General features: G+C 47.8%; 1 protein-coding gene across 2 annotated transcripts in view; it reads right to left on the minus strand.

Moving 5' to 3' along the window:
- SECISBP2 (SECIS binding protein 2) overlaps window positions 1-15,729 on the minus strand; it is a 36,938-nt gene that overhangs the window by 747 nt on the left and 20,462 nt on the right. Inside the window, exons 11-17 of one of the 2 annotated variants that reach the window (XM_052645371.1) lie at window positions 11,112-11,278; window positions 10,253-10,400; window positions 9,157-9,280; window positions 8,295-8,515; window positions 1,299-1,453; window positions 787-979; window positions 12-120 (exon numbers count right to left, since the gene is read on the minus strand). In XM_052645371.1, the coding sequence (XP_052501331.1) occupies window positions 17-120; window positions 787-979; window positions 1,299-1,453; window positions 8,295-8,515; window positions 9,157-9,280; window positions 10,253-10,400; window positions 11,112-11,278 (1,112 nt within the window). In that variant the 3' untranslated portion in view covers window positions 12-16. Of the gene's footprint in view, window position 1; window positions 121-786; window positions 980-1,298; window positions 1,454-8,294; window positions 8,516-9,156; window positions 9,281-10,252; window positions 10,401-11,111; window positions 11,279-15,729 lie in introns of both variants that reach the window. The other variant, XM_052645368.1, reaches the window with a different exon arrangement.

The raw sequence follows: 15,729 nt of genomic DNA on the forward strand, positions 1-15,729 counted from the left end.
CAGGAACGAACTCTTGTTACAAATTCAAGTTCATCATCTGAGAGGTTGAAGCCTCCAGCGACTCCTCCAGCTCCAGGGCACACCGACTGTATGCTTCCACATGGTTTCTCCAGACTTGAACTGGGAACAAGAAAGCACACCACTAACAGACAGGCAGGATCAGCCAGGGAAAGTGAAGTCGCTCAGCTATGCCCAACTCTTTGCAACCCCGTGGACTGTAGCCCACCAGGCTCCTCTGTCCATGCGATTCTCCAGGCAAGAGTACTGGAGTGAGTTGCCATTGCCTTCTCCAGGGGAATCCTCCCGACCTGGGGATCAAACCCGGGTCTCCTGCATTGCAGGCGGATTGTTTAGCCTCTGGGCCACTATAGTCAGGGAAGTCTCTTGGAAAGCAAGCAGCACACAGCCTGCCCAGCAAACTGGCTCCCTAAGTGGGGCCTGGAAAGGACTCGAGCAAAATTCCCCAACTGCAACCTCCCCCTCGCGAACAGGATCAAGCAGGTCGGTGGATGCCGGTCTTGACAACCACCCGCCAGGGGTACAGCTGTCCTCTCAGCTGCCCTCAGGACGCCATGTGACCCAAGGAAGCTCTGTCTGAGATACTCACTCACCAGCCCTCCCCTCCCGCACCTGAGACCACCTCTTAAACACGGGCCGGGCTTAACAAGGCCTTCTGCAGCTAGTTTTGCCACAGTGGCCATGCCGCTCTCCCGGGCACCCTGTTCAATCAGCGTTGATGAAGACCTAGAGGACGACGGGCCCCAGCTCCACTCCCCCAGCACTCACTGTAGGGTGGCTCCTCTGTTCCAGCGGGGGCCAGGGGGCTGTCCTCCACAGGGCAGCTGGGGCCCTGACTGGGTGGGTTGGCGGGGGCGCAGGGCCCGAGCTCACCCAACGGCTCCTGGCGTGCGTTCTCCAGCATAGTCCTATAGGCCTGCCGGGCCGCCATCGTCAGCTCCACCATCTTGTGGAACTGGTCCTTGAGCAGAAACCAGAGTACAAGTGAGGTCGCCTGCAAACTGGCGAAGGTACCCTCTACAGGGAAAGGAGGGTTGATGCCCGCCTAGGTACCAGGGGTGTTGCCCTCAGGCCTTCCTGAGGCTCCTCTGTGACACCAGTGAGCCCAGAGCAAAACTGGAATCACATTTCTGGGTTTTTAAGGAAACCAGGCCACCGAGGCTACCGCTTTTAAGACTGGGGCCCCAAGGGCTCAGGGCTACTCTGCCAGTGAAGTGCAGACAACCACCATCCCCCCTGACTCCCTCCCAGAGCAAGACAGGCCAGCACCCCCGCCTCACCTGGGCCCCGTCGTAGCTGAAGATGCCCACCACGCTGACGGGAACAGCCTTGTTCAGGCTGCGCCCCAGAGCTTTGCGGTTGAGAGCAAACACAAAGGGGATGTTCTGGTCACAGGCGTAGTCAATGATGGTGTGCAGGGTGTCGTCTAGCCCACCTGCTCGGAGGACAAGGAAAAATGACAGGGGAGGGCATCCGAGGAGCACGCTGGCGACACTGGCTGCCAAGAGCTTTTCCCGATGGAGGGTGACACTCCCCCCCAGGCCAGGTTTCACCAGGAAAGCCAGTCACTGTGGTGGAAGTACACTATTACCCTTGGCCACATGGAAGAAATCAACTGTTCAAGAGACACTTCTAAAGCAATAAATCACTATAAAATAAGTCCACATCAAGCCAGCAGCTGGCACTGTGTGAAACGGGACAAGGAAGCCTTAGTTCGATGAATACTGTGTGCCAGTCTGGGTCTAATGGCCTTGGGTGGATTGGCTCCTGTATCCTCACAAAACCCTACGAGGGGAGGCGGTACCCACTTAAAAAGATGGAAACCCTAAGAGGGGAGGTCCCTGAGTAATCCTACTCTGCCTCCCAGTGAGACACAGCCTGGCAGAAGGAGGGTGGGGAGGGGAGGGGTGGCACTACAGGCAGAGAGGGTGAAGGAGCTGTGTGTGTGAGTGATGCTCACGCAGAGTCGGAAACCAGCAACACCGACAAGCTGTTACCAGTAAGAGAATCACATCCGGGCATCTGTGCGTGAGTAACACAGAAACCACCCATACGCGTGCAAACATCAGCCAGCTAGAACGCAGAATGGGAGAGGTGATTCCACGTACAAGTGCAACCAAAGGCTACAACAGGTGAGGATAAATGTAGCAAGAAACGTGAGTGATTTACAAAGCAGCCTCAACATGCTAGTGAAATACAAAAGGAAATCTAAGCCAAAGGCATCTATGCTCTTGGGTGGAACGAACCAATATGCTCATACGTCAATGCTATGTTAATCTAAAACTTTTTATAATGTAACTTACTCTAAGTGGGACTTTTTTTTGAGAAATACGAAATACACAAAATGAGAATGGCCTTTTGAAAAAAGAAATTGATGTCAGGCTAGCATTTCCAGATAGTAAAGCTTTGCCACAGAACTGTAAGAACGTAAATTATGGGATACAGGGTGACAGAATGAAGGCCCAGAAATCATCCGAATGAGTGGCACTTAAGCAGGTTGGCAAGAGTCCCCTGAAGCACAGAAGGTGCAAAGAGACAGCGGGGTCAGCCTCTGCAAAAATCCATCTCAGACTGAAATGCATTCTTCCTAAATAAATAAAAACAAAGAAGAACAAGGGAAAAAACTGAATTAAAAAGTTAATAACCCTGGAGTAAGAAGATTGAAGAATAACATAAAACCTAGATGCAATAAAAACAAGAATAAAAAATATCCACATATACACACCCAATCTCTGAATGGCCAAAGAGGCTTAAAGAAAAACAGGCACGTGACAAACTGGAAAAATATTCACAATTCTTAACCAAAGTGGCTCATTATTATTTAAAAAAAAAAAGTTTATGTGAATTTAGAAGACTGACCCCCTGAAAGACAAATGGGCAAATAATCAACAATTCACAGAAAATGCCAAGCCCTTAAACAAGTGGAAAGTTGCTCAGCCTTGCCTCACAAGAAAATGCTAACAGAAGCACCTGAAGACCAGGGAGGCTGGAGGAAGCAGTGTGCCCGCCTGTGGGGGCTGCAGTGCCCCCTAGAGGCAGTGTGGCCCCAGCCCGGTTCCTCTGCAAACTGACGACTTCCTGAGGGAACACACAACATCTACAGGAGAAAGGAAAAATCTCCTAAGATCTCTTATCACTGGGTACCTAATTACATATTACCTGATTTTCTTTCAAAAGAACAACTTCTCAAATGCATATCCATCCTTGGATATGCAGATGATATCACTCTAATGGCAGAAAGCGAACAGGAACTAAAGAGCCTCTTGATGAGTAAAAGCTGGCTTAAAACTCAACATTCAGAAAACTAAGATCCTGGCATCCGGTTCCATCACTTCATGGCAAATAGATAGGGGGAAAAAGTGGAAACAGTGGCAGATTTTATTTTCTTGGGCTCCAAAATCACTGTGGATGGTGACTGCAGCCACAAAATTAAAAGATGCTTACTCCTTGGAAGAAAAGCTATGACAAACCTAGACAGTGTATTAAGAAGCAGAAAATCACTTGGCCTGCAAAGGTCCACAGAGTCAAAGCTATGGCTTTTCCAGTAGTCATGTATGGGTGTGAGAGCTGGACTATACAAAAAGTTGGTCCATAAAGAAGGTTGAGTACTGAAGAACTGATGCTTTCGAACTACGGTGCTGGAGAAGATGCTTGAGAGTCCCTTGAGAACAAGGAGATCAAACCAGTCAATCCTAAAGGAAATCAACCCTGAATATTCACTGCAAGGACTGATGCTGAAGCTAAAGCTCCAATCCTCTGGCCATCTGGTTATGACGAGCCGACTCACTGGAAAAGACCCTGATGCTGGGAAAGATTGAGGGCAGGAGGGGAAGGAGGCAGGAAATCAACCCTGAATATTCACTGGAAGGACTGATGCTGAAGCTAAAGCTCCAATCCTCTGGCCATCTGGTTATGACGAGCCGACTCACTGGAAAAGACCCTGATGCTGGGAAAGACTGAGGGCAGGAGGGGAAGGAGGCAACAGAGGATGAGACAGTTGGATGGCATCACTGACTCAATGGACATGCGTTGGAGCAAACTCTGGGAGGGAGTGAAGGACAGAGAAGCCTGGCACGCTGCAGTCCATGGGGTCACAAAGAGCTGGACATGACTTAGTGACTGAAAAACAACTGCTTTCGAGGGAACTGGGAATTCATTCCACAGCAGATTTAACAGGGAATTAATGGTTAAGCCCCACATCCTTTTAATCTGTCTATCCTCTCCCCAGATCTACCCGCAGAGATCAAAGGTGATGAGGAAGCAACTTCTGGGGATATGAACTTTTCAGAGAAAATTTACTCCTAGGCAGGTGGGGAAAAGGCGGAGGCAGGACCAGAGGTTAGGTGATGGCTGCGTTCCTTACAGCAAAATGTTTCCAACAGGAGACTGACGACTCTCCTAAACATCAGCTCCGTGGTCTCTCACTCAAGGGTGACTCAGCTTTGCGTCCTCCCCAGCTCAGGAACTGATCAGAGAGGCTATTTGAGCAGTGTGCAGAAAAGAGCTATAACAAGACTGGCCAGATGGCTGCTCTCCTAAAAAAGGCCAGCTTACTTGGCTGACCCTTGGCTGGTGCCTGAACTTGGGCTTTGGGGGTGCCCCTGTGAACCCAGCTGGTAAGAGTGACTACTGTTCCCAAAATGCATATGCAGATTACAATAAACACTGGCTTTCCTTCTGCAAGTCTGGAATGTGGGGATCTGCCTGGCAGAGGGTGCCCTTGTGACCATCCCCAATAAAAATCCTGAGTGCTTATCTCTATTGAGCTTCCCTGGTAGATGACATGACACTTCACGTGTGTCGCTGCATCTCGTTTTGGGGAATTCAGCCTGTCCTGTCTGACTCCCCCTGGGAGAGGATGCTGCAGGCATGCACCACTTTTCCTGACACAGTAGCCAAGTCTCAATGATTTTGCTCAGCCCGGTTGCCTGCCAACCTCACTCATGAGAGCTGAAAAATATCTCCAAGTGCCAGCTTCTCAAAGTTTCACAGCGACACAAAACACGTAAATGCTATATCTGATCAACAATTCCCATTTAAAGTTTGAGTTCAGAATTATTCGGCAAAATGCCACTCTGAGCAAATAATAGTATTTCAACATAATCCCAGGCTGTAATACTCAATTTTACCTTTAAAATGACCACAATCTATTGGCTGTCTTAACCAAGGAAGAAACATTCCTAGAACATGTAATCAAGTTCCTTATGGCCCAAGGCAAAAAAACAAAAAAAAAGGTAGGAACAAATGAGTAAACAGCGTATTTTAAATGCATTAACAAATCCTTAAGATGCCCTCTCAGCTCCATTCTCTGGCATGATCAGAGGAGTGGGGGCTTAGAGAAAGAGCAAGGCGGACCACTGACTGAATACACATATTCCCGGTTTTTGGTTTGTCTTTTAAATATGAAAATCCACAGCAGACTCTGAGATGAGTAAAAGAATTTTGGAAGCTGAAACACAAACAGGTGACTCAGCTGACCTAAGCCACCAGCAGGAAAACGCCTAGAAGCACCAGTGGAAAAACATCTTTACCCTAGAATTCATCCCCCAGAACTCAGCAACTAACTGGCAGCACCGGGCATTTGAGACAGTTGTGGAATTCAGATGAGGTGACAGCAAGCTGGAGTCCAGACCTGCTTCACTCAACCAACACCCTGATGCTGGGCCTGCGGTGCAGCAGGGCGGCAGGTCTGCAGGACACTGGGCCCACACTTCCAACTGTGAATGTCAGGATAAGGTCATGGTCATAGGGTAGAAGTCAAGGCCTCCATCCCTTCACCCCAGACTCCCAGCAGAAAGTGAGAGAGTACTTCCCCAGGAAATGTGGCATCAGAGATGCACCCAGTACGGTGCTTTTCAACAGAGCAGCAGCCCAGTTGCCATCCCACAGCAGAGGCTCTAGCCTGGGGTCTCTGAAGTGGCAGCAGCAACTAAGAACTTACTAGAAATACAAATTTTGGGGTCTGCTGGACCTGCTCAGGGAGAAACTCTGAAGTCTATGTTTTCATCAGCTTCCCAGGTGACTCACTACAGTTCGAGAACCACTGCTCTCAAAGGCAGCTCACAGCCTTTAAGTGCTAGCCTCATCCCCAGAATTCTAGTCAGCTTTGTTGTTGCTTGGTCACTTGTTGAGTCCAACTCTTTGTGACCCACTAGACTGTAGCGGCCAGGCTCCTCTGTCCATGGGATTCCCCAGGCAAGAATACTGGAGTGGGTTGCCATTTCCTACTCCAGGGGATGTTCCCGACCCAGGGATCGAACCCAAGTCTTCCGCACTGGTAGGGGGATTCACTCAGCCACCAGGGAAGTCCCTAGTCAGCTTTAGCTGCTGCTAAAGACAAACAGACAAGGAGACCTGGGCATCTGCAGAAACCTCCACCGTGAGCTCAAACAGCAAACCACCTCGGCAGGGAGGCTGTGCAGGGGGAAGAGACCCTCACATCACTATGATTCTCAGGGAGGAAACGCATCCACGAAGCAACCGCTACAAACACAGGAACTTTGGAGAACAATAAAAATAGCTCCCAGAAATTAAAAATAACAGCAGAAATGAAAGATTAAGAAGCATAACTAAAGAATCCTTACAGAAAACAGAACTGAAGAGCTGAAGAGAAGAAGAAAACTAACAGGTGGATGACAGTGCAGGAGACCCAGCATCCGGGCAACACAGTTCTGGGGGAGCCGAGAGAGGACCAACAGGAGGGAGAGTCAGAGCACAAAGCCCGCAGCACGTCCCAGGACTGAGCGCACTGCCTGTATGCCGTCCCACCCCCCAGAACCCTGGGCACGGGGGAGTTCCCACAAGCTTCCACCGAGAAGGGAGAAAAGAAATAAAGGTCAGAAATTGGAAAGACTGGATTTCAAGCACCATCTTCTAGATGTCCCGCCATTTTCTCCTCATAAGCCACTGACGCAGGGATGCACACGCCCCAAGACAAGGCAGCATGTGAGAGCCAACCACCACCAGAGCCCAGCAGAAGACACATCCCCAGCATGACAGCTGCATGGGAGGCACAGAGCTAGAATGGCCCCCGAGGAGGAGCTGCAGAGTGCCTGAAGCACCCTCTACTTTAAGGGGGCATGCAGGCAGCTGGCTGAGAGCTTGAGGGGTGATTCGTGTAAAGCCCAGCGTCTGCCATGGGATTGTGGTCGAGACACCACCAGTGTACAACCAAAGGGACGAACCTGAGAGCCCTTTCCAATGGCAGGGACTGGACTGCCTCCAGCTAGGACGGGGATGAGTTCACGGGGCTGGCCATGAGCAGGTCCAGCTGCTGCCCAAGGGCCCCTGGATGCTGCAGAGAAGTCAGGAAACCTCAAGCGTTCAGATGGAAACAGCAACCGGAAAGACTCAGCACTGGGATCTGGACTGGTTCCCTGAAAGCACTGTTCTAGCCAAGTGGAATTCTACACCATGGGAGAGAGCAATGGGACCAGAGGAGGAGTCTGAATGTTGAGACTAAGATGGAAGACCAGTGTCTGAGTGATGGCATCCTGCTGCTAACAGCCCCTCTACTGAGCACCCCAAGAGGATACAAAGTGGGTCAGCTGAGGGCCAGGGAGATGTCAGACATCTGTCTGTTGGTCCCCTCACCCAGCACATCACATGCCGAAAAAGAGAACCAACCTTCCAGCATCAGCAAGATGGCCAAGGGCTTGGACAAACCCACACCTTTAGTAGGTGAACAGACAAGTTAGTCACACATGGAAGAAAAGCCCAATGCAGGGACTGCCTAGCTGCCAGTCACGAAATCTCTGTGATATGAGGGACCACCCCCCCAGCTCCGAGGCAAGCAGCATGGCACCTGGCCTGCTGCACGAAGGGACACATCCTCTCTGGTCCGCGTGGGCCAGCCTGAGCCTTGTCGTGAAGACCGCAGAGGCCCAGCTGCTCAGAGTGATCACTTGGTGATCCAACCAACTTGGAAACAAGTATGTAAAACAGCCAGCCAGTGGGGATTTGTTCTATGACGCAGGGAGCTCAACCTGGTGCTCTGTGACAACCCAGAGTGGTGGGATGGTTTGGGGTGGGAGGTCGGAAAGAGGTTCAAGAGGAAGGGGACATACGTATACCTATGGCTGATTCATGTTGACGTGTGACACAGAACTGTAAAGCAATTATCCTCCAACTAAAAATAAATTTTAAAAAACTCAACTAAAAGAAAATGAAGCAAACTGCACTTCCAAGGTCCCCAACCCCAAGTGGCAGATGGGGCTGTGGGGGCCAGAGGGCATGAACGGCAGGAGCCACAACCCAGGGACACACGGTACCCTTACCTTTCGACTGTATCTTCTCACAGTTTGGAGAGATGATGATGCATTTCAACTTTCTGAGCTTCAGATGTTTGAGGACTTCCCTCAGCCCCAGCACAAGTCGGCGTTTGGCCTTAGCCTTGACTGGATCTTTCTGGTACATACGATCTTGGAAACGCACCAGCTCTTTCAGCAGGTCCGTAACACAGGCGTCAACTTCTTTACTGAGCATTTGGCTGCAGTAGCTGAAGGGAACATTAGACACGGTCACCTTTCCTCTGGCTGTGACAGTCCGGCGTGCTGCTCCTGGCACATCTCAGAGGAGGTGTGGGCAGCTCGGCTCCTCTCAAGAAATCATGCTTTTAATGAGTAATGCCAGTCAAAAAGGTAGGATTCTGACCAACAGAATTTTATAAAAGATATGGATGGAGGCATCCTCCTCACCCCCAACCACAAGGGACAAAGACTTCTGGGCCCCACATCCCCAGGGCAGCCACTCCTGGGCACCTCTCCTCGTGAAGACAAACATCTACAGAGTCTACCCTGAAGAAAAGTGGGAGGGAAAGAAGCAGAGCACCCTAAGAAATTACACACAGAAAGGGACCTCACGTCATGAGCTGTCACCTTACTACCCGTTCCCAATCACAAAAGTGGCTTCAAGGGCACCTCTGGGATCACGGAATGAGGACAGAAACCTGTCGTGAGCAGATTATGTAGCCCTGGCATGTGTTAAGACCAGGTCCTAGCCACCTTCCACCAGGAGGACACAACACCATGGCCCAGCTTTACTGTGCTGAGCATGGCAGGCAAAGAACTCGAGGCCCAAGATCAGACTGAGCACAGCGCCCCAAGTCCCGCAGTGAGCTCAATGCCCCGGCTCACTCACTCCCGGAACCGCCGGCTGTGGATCTTGGGGCAGGCCTCCGTCTCCTTCTGGGGCTCAGCTCCCGGCTGCTCCTCTGACTTGCTCTCTGCCACAGGAACACAGGACACGGACTCTTTCACTTCCCCTGGAGTTTCAGAGAAAGAAGTTACAGCAGGGCCCCCGCGGGGCTCAGTGCACAGACTGAGGGGCTTGGGGCAGGAAACGCGACAGTGCCTCCACAACAGCATTGTCAGAGCACCCGGACTCAGCAGCTGGCCTCTCCGCCACCCATGGGTGTAGCTCATAAAACCCTGGGCAGCCTGTGTGGCAGGGGCCTCTAGGGTGGATGCCAGTGGACTCAGGCTGGAGATGCACCAGGGGGAAATTCCAGCACGAGGTGTGCTCGCATTTCTTATATACACCCCAAGCAGCCACAGCATCTCTGCTTCTAACGGAGCCCATGTGGAAACTCGCACAACACCCACGTGCCACCTGGCATGTTTGTACACCTGAGTGCTATGCCGCACTGACAATTAGGAACTACTTTTACAGGCCACAGACATACTGCAGGCCAGAACAACACCTAAGATTCCACTGGAATGAAGCCTGAAAGCTCATGGGTGAACTGCAGACAGGGGTGAGGCCTTGGACCAGAATCATGGGGACTGGGGGGCCATTCTGCTTCTGAACTGGGTATGATCTGTGTACTGTTCTGAAAGGATAAGTCAATAAAAAGCTTACTTAACCCATTTCTTTTGGAATGACACCATGTCTCACACACTTGTGGGCAAGCAGCTTTGCAGTTAACGGTGTTAATTCTCATGGCCATTTCAAACTGCAAGGACCATCGAGTATCACACACATCAAGCTCAGGGGCTTCACCCCTTTCTCTCTCACAGCCCCGAAAAGCAGAGGCACCAGAAGCTCCACTTGTTCACAGGGAGGTCCTCTTACTGTCAAGTTAGGACACAGAAAAACGTCTGCATTCCCAAAGCTCAAGGCCCACTTGCTTTTACCACACAGGGACTGGGGCTGGGCAAAGGCCAGACAATTGGCTGTGTACGTGGTTACTCCTGCCGAGGGATTCTTTAAGAAGCAAACCAGTGGAACTCAATACCTAACACGACAGGCGGCCTGAGGAGCTGGTCGTCACCGCCGCTCTCTTCATCTTGCACATCCTGCACATCGTCACTGGGAAAAGCTGGGCTCAGAGCATTTTCTTGGAGACGCTGCTGCTTTCTCTCTTGCCGTTCTTTCAAAATAATCTTTAAAATTAAATAAACGACTGAAATACCTAAACTCACATCTGAAAATAAGCTCTTCTGTGAAATAAGCCACCCACATTCAGCTGGCTGGCATTGTACCTATTTGTGCCCTTACTTCCCCCGCCGCCTGCCCCCTCCCTGTGAGCAGCCCAATCCTCTCACCCGTGGCCCAGGAACAGCAGGCTCCCCTGGGGAAACAGAGCAGGGCATATGAGACCTGGGCTCTGATGCAACTGTGCAGCTCAATCTGACCCCAGGCAAGGCACGCCTTCCTCCATCTGAGACTCACCATACCCCACAGGCTGCTTTGAGAGTTAAATCAAAGACATGTGGCAGGAAGTGTCCAATATTTACCAAATCAGAGCATCAGACACAATGCCTTGGGGTTAAGATGAGGGTAAAAAATGTAAAGGAGAACAGACTCCCCCCATTTCTGGATTTCTGTCCATGTCATTCCGAAGTATGGACATGAATATGTATGAAATGAATAAATAAATAAGGCCTCCCCCTCCAGCAGCTGAGGTGCTCTGCACACCACGAGGGGAGAGCGAGGGATCATCTTTCAAAGAATCATGCTTGCATCTTGATTAAAAGCAGGTTCAAATGAGAGTAAATGTTAAAAATCTAAAAACCTAAGAGTCGAAAGAAGTAGAATGGATACAGCAGCCTACAAGTTTACTCGTGCCTGATTTCAAACAAAACACCACATACCTTCTTCAACGGGGTTGGCTTCTTGGCCTTGGGGACCTCCCTCTGCTTTCCTTTCTTCGTCATGGGGGAGGTGGAGTCTAACGGGTTGTGCGGGGTCTTCACCTGGGCAAGGCGGTGGCCCTTCTTCCCTGACATGGAGTCTTTGGAGAGGACAGGCACTGCCCCAACTGCAACACAGCAGGGACACACAGCTCAGGCTGCCACCCACCACCTGCCAGGCTCCATAGGCAGGCTCGCTGCAGATCTGTCTCAGGAGCTCCCTGTGCCACCTGCCCATCCCCACAACCTTCCTCATCCCCATCAAACTGTCCCTGAGGGAACCAGCTTCCTATCCCCATAATCAAACCTCCTACATTTTTCAGCTAAGTCTGATGATGCGTTTGGGTCTCATTTTTTGATGAAGAGCTTTTCCAGGTAGCTTGCCCCTTTTACTCCATGATTTGCAGCTTACCCTGCCTTTGCAGAAGTTGGCCACTGGCTTCCTTCTACCTCATGTTTATATATCTTCTACCTCACTATCTTAAAAGGCCCTTTAAGATCCTAGCAATATTTCGAGTTGATTCTCTTCAGTTTTCTAGACATACGTTCCTAAATTCCCTGCAGAGAGTAAATACATGATCATGATCACTGCTCCAAACACTTCCACTGCACACTGTGGTTCTGCTCTACTTCCCATCTTGTTCCTGTTCCAAGGGAATAGTTAATTTGTGCCTACTTTCCCCCAACTTTTTAATTAGGAAAACTTCTAAACACACACCAAATAAAAGAGAATGTATAACAACAAACCCATGTATTCACTGTCCGGCTTCAACAACCGTCAGTGTTTTTCCAAATATATTTCACCCACCCTCCTTAATTTTGGTACATGTTTTTAAAGTACTGCGTAGACACAGGAGTGACTCCTGGAAAGGTGACCGAAAAACAAGAAAACAACTAGGCAGAGACATCAGCAACCACACACTGTGGGGAAGGCAGCAACCAGACTCAGACCAGGCAGTTCCTTACACAAGACAAAAAGCACCCCATCACAACGACTACTTTCAGAAGGAAAAACTAAAATACCCAGTTGCAACAATGTATTAACTAAAAGTCACTATTCAACAAAAAATTGTGAAACTTTCCAAGAAACAAGAAAGTATAACCCACCCTAAAGAAAAAAGGAAGTTAACAGAAACTGTCTTTGAGTGAGTGCCCCCAGCTGACCAAGAAATGAAGGCAACTGTGAGACAAGATAATAAACCCAAAATTTCAATAAATACAAATAATAAAGGAGAAAGGCTCAACAGAAGATTGGAAATGGTAGAAAAATCAATGAACTTGAAGATAAATCAACAGAAACCATTCAATTTAAAGAAAAGATTTTAAAAGAGCCTCCAGAGACCTGTGGGGCAACAACAAGTATACTAGTGTATATATATAATGTGAGTGCCAGGAGAGGAAAGAGAAAAGACAATATTTTGAAGAAATAATGACCCTAAACTTCCCAAATTCAATGAATATTTCAACTGACAAACTCAAAATAGGATAAATATTACTCAACCAAACGTAGGATGTATACAGAGATTCCCACATAGAAACATCATAGTCAAACTGCTGAAGGTCAAAACAAAAACGGCAAGGGAAAAACATCACAGAAAGTGCAACAACAAGACAAGTAATCTCACTGGCAACAACGGAGGCAGGATGGCAATGGAATGACATTCAAAGAAGTGAGGGGGAAAACCTGTCAATCAAGAATTCTATATCCAGTGAAACTATCCTTCAAAAAACGAATCTAAAATATAGACGTTTCTAGGTAAACAAGGACTGAATTTGTTGATTGATTGATTTATTTACAAGCAACAACTTACTTTCTTACTTTTAAGAAATTTAATTTTTTTAAGTAAAGGAAAAAAATCAAAGGAATCAAAATGGTACTATGTATTTATTTAACATAAAACAGTTAAAAAGGAACAGAGGAATAAATTAAGACATGAAAGAATCAGAAAAAAAAATAGTAACAGCAGTAAATCCAACCACTGTAACAATAGCATTAAACGTGAATGAACAATGAACCAAGCACAACACTCAACAAGGAAGAGATTTTTAGCCTGGATTAAACAGAAAGCTCTAATTATAAGCTGTCTACCAGAAACACATCTTAAAGACACTGGTAGGTGGCCAAAGTTACTCTTCCCTATGCTGCTGGTAAAAGCATTCACCTCCTCATTAATCTGCTCAGCCAGTTGGGAAGACCAAACCTGGGCTCCAGAATAGATATAAGCCACCAAAGGCCTTTAAGTTGTGTTCTGGCAAGAAAGCCCCTTGTAGGAGTATTTGGTACTGGAAAAGGTCAGTTTTCATTCCAATCCCAAAGAAAAGGCAATGCCAAAGAATGCTCAAACTACCGCACAATTGCACTCATCTCACACGCTAGTAAAGTAATGCTCAAAATTCTCCAAGCCAGGCTTCAGTAATACTTGAACCGTGAACTTCCAGATGTTCAAGCTGGTTTTAGAAAAGGCAGAGGAACCAGAGATCAAATTGCCAACATCTGCTGGATCATGGAAAAAGCAAGAGACTTCCCGAAAAACATCTATTTCTGGCATTATTGACTATGCCAAAGCTTTTGACTATGTGGATCACAATAAACTGTGGAAAATTCTGAAAGAGATGGGAATACCAGACCACCTGACCTGCCTCTTGAGAAACCTGTATGCAGGCCAGGAAGCAAGTTAGAACTGGACATGGACCAGACTGGTTCCAAATAGGAAAAGGAGTGTGTCAAGGCTGTACACTGTCACCCTGCTTATTTAACTTATATGCAGAGTACATCATGAGAATCGCTGGGCTGAATGAAGCACAAGCTGGAATCAAGACTGCCGGGAAAAATATCAATAACCTCAGATATGCAGATGACACCACCCTTGTGGCAGAAAGTGAAGAGGAACTAAAAAGCCTCTTGATGAAAGTGAAAGTGGAGAGTGAAAAAGTCGGCTTCAAGCTCAACATTCAGAAAACTTAAGATCATGGCATCTGGTCCCATCACTCCATGGGAAATAGATGGGGAAACAGTGGAAACAGTGTCAGACTTTATTTTTTGCACCATCACGGCAGATGGTGACTGCAGCCATGAAATTAAAAGACACTTACTCCTTGGAAGAAGAGTTATGACCAACCTAGATAGCATATTGAGAAGCAGAGACATTACTTTGCCCACTAAGGTCCGTCTAGTCAAGGATATGGTTTTTCCTGTGGTCATGTATGGATGTGAGAGCTGGACTGTGAAGAAAGCTGAGCACCGAAGAATTGATGCTTTTGAACTGTGGTGTTGGAGAAGACTCTTGAGAGTCCCTTGGACTGCAAGGAGATCCAACCAGTCCATTCTGAAGGAGATCAGCCCTGGGATTTCTTTGGAGGGAATGATGCTAAAGCTGAAGCTCCAGTACTTTGACCATCTGATGCAAACAGCTGACTCACTGCAAAAGACTCTGACGCTGGGACAGATTGGGGGCAGGAGGAGAAGGGGACGACAGAGGATGAGATGGCTGGATGACATCACTGACTCGATGGACGTGAGTCTGACTGAACTCTGGGAGTTGGTAATGGACAGGGAGGCCTGGCGTGCTGCGATTCATGGGGTCGCAAAGAGGCGGACAGGACTGAGTGACTGAACTGAACTGAACTGAATCTAAAAATAAAGAGAAACTGAATTCCTCTTAGCTAATTTTTACTTTTTCTGGTAAGAACGGTTCCATTACTGATGATGGACATGTCAGTATCTGGGCATTACTGGGATCTGTGGCCAAAACATCCTTTCAATACTACCAAAATCCAACAACCCAATAATCAACCTTACAATCTAACAACCTCAAGCTACTTAAAAATATCATCTGACTGAGGGCCCCTACTTCTTGCCAAATTGTCTCGGACTTCATATACAATTCCATCTAAAAAGGTCCAACTTGAATCTAGCTGCAAAAGAGCCACTTTATATAGCCTCAGAGGTAGTTCCCTCACTTTTCTTGCTTTTACCTTTGGTTGGAGGTCTAGAACATTCAGTTAGTAGCTCACATGCTTCCCTGCAGGCTCCCCAAGAAACTACATTTTTCAGAATCAGAGGTTGGCCAAGCACTTTCCTGACTTTTCTGGAAAGGCCAACACTGCAGACCTTTCCCAAACAGACGCTGAGCAAAGTAAATTTGAAGGAGGAATACCTAAGAAGGCAGTGATCCTAAGCTTTGATACATTTAAGAATTATTCATACATGTGATGTATGATCCTGAAATGAAAAAAATCACCAAAATCATTGAGGAGGAAATTTAAATACAGACTGGATACAAGATGCTAACAAAAAAATAATTTTTATTGTTATTAGAAGGGAGAATGGCAGAATGCATCAATTAAAAATAAAATCACCATCAATTAGAGATACTGACTGATGTATTTCCAGGTTAAATGACATGATGTCTACAAGTACTTCAGGGGAAAATAACAGAGTTCCAGATGCAACAGGACTGGCAAAATGTTGGTAACTGATGGAGCTGGGTAATGGGCATATGGTGGCAGTCTTTATCATATTCTACTTTTGACTATGTTTTAAATGTTCCACCACAAAAAGTGAAAAACAAGGAAAAAA

The sequence above is a fragment of the Budorcas taxicolor genome, chromosome 8 (genome assembly GCF_023091745.1).
Source record: "Budorcas taxicolor isolate Tak-1 chromosome 8, Takin1.1, whole genome shotgun sequence".
In the NCBI taxonomy this organism is placed as follows: domain Eukaryota; kingdom Metazoa; phylum Chordata; class Mammalia; order Artiodactyla; family Bovidae; genus Budorcas; species Budorcas taxicolor.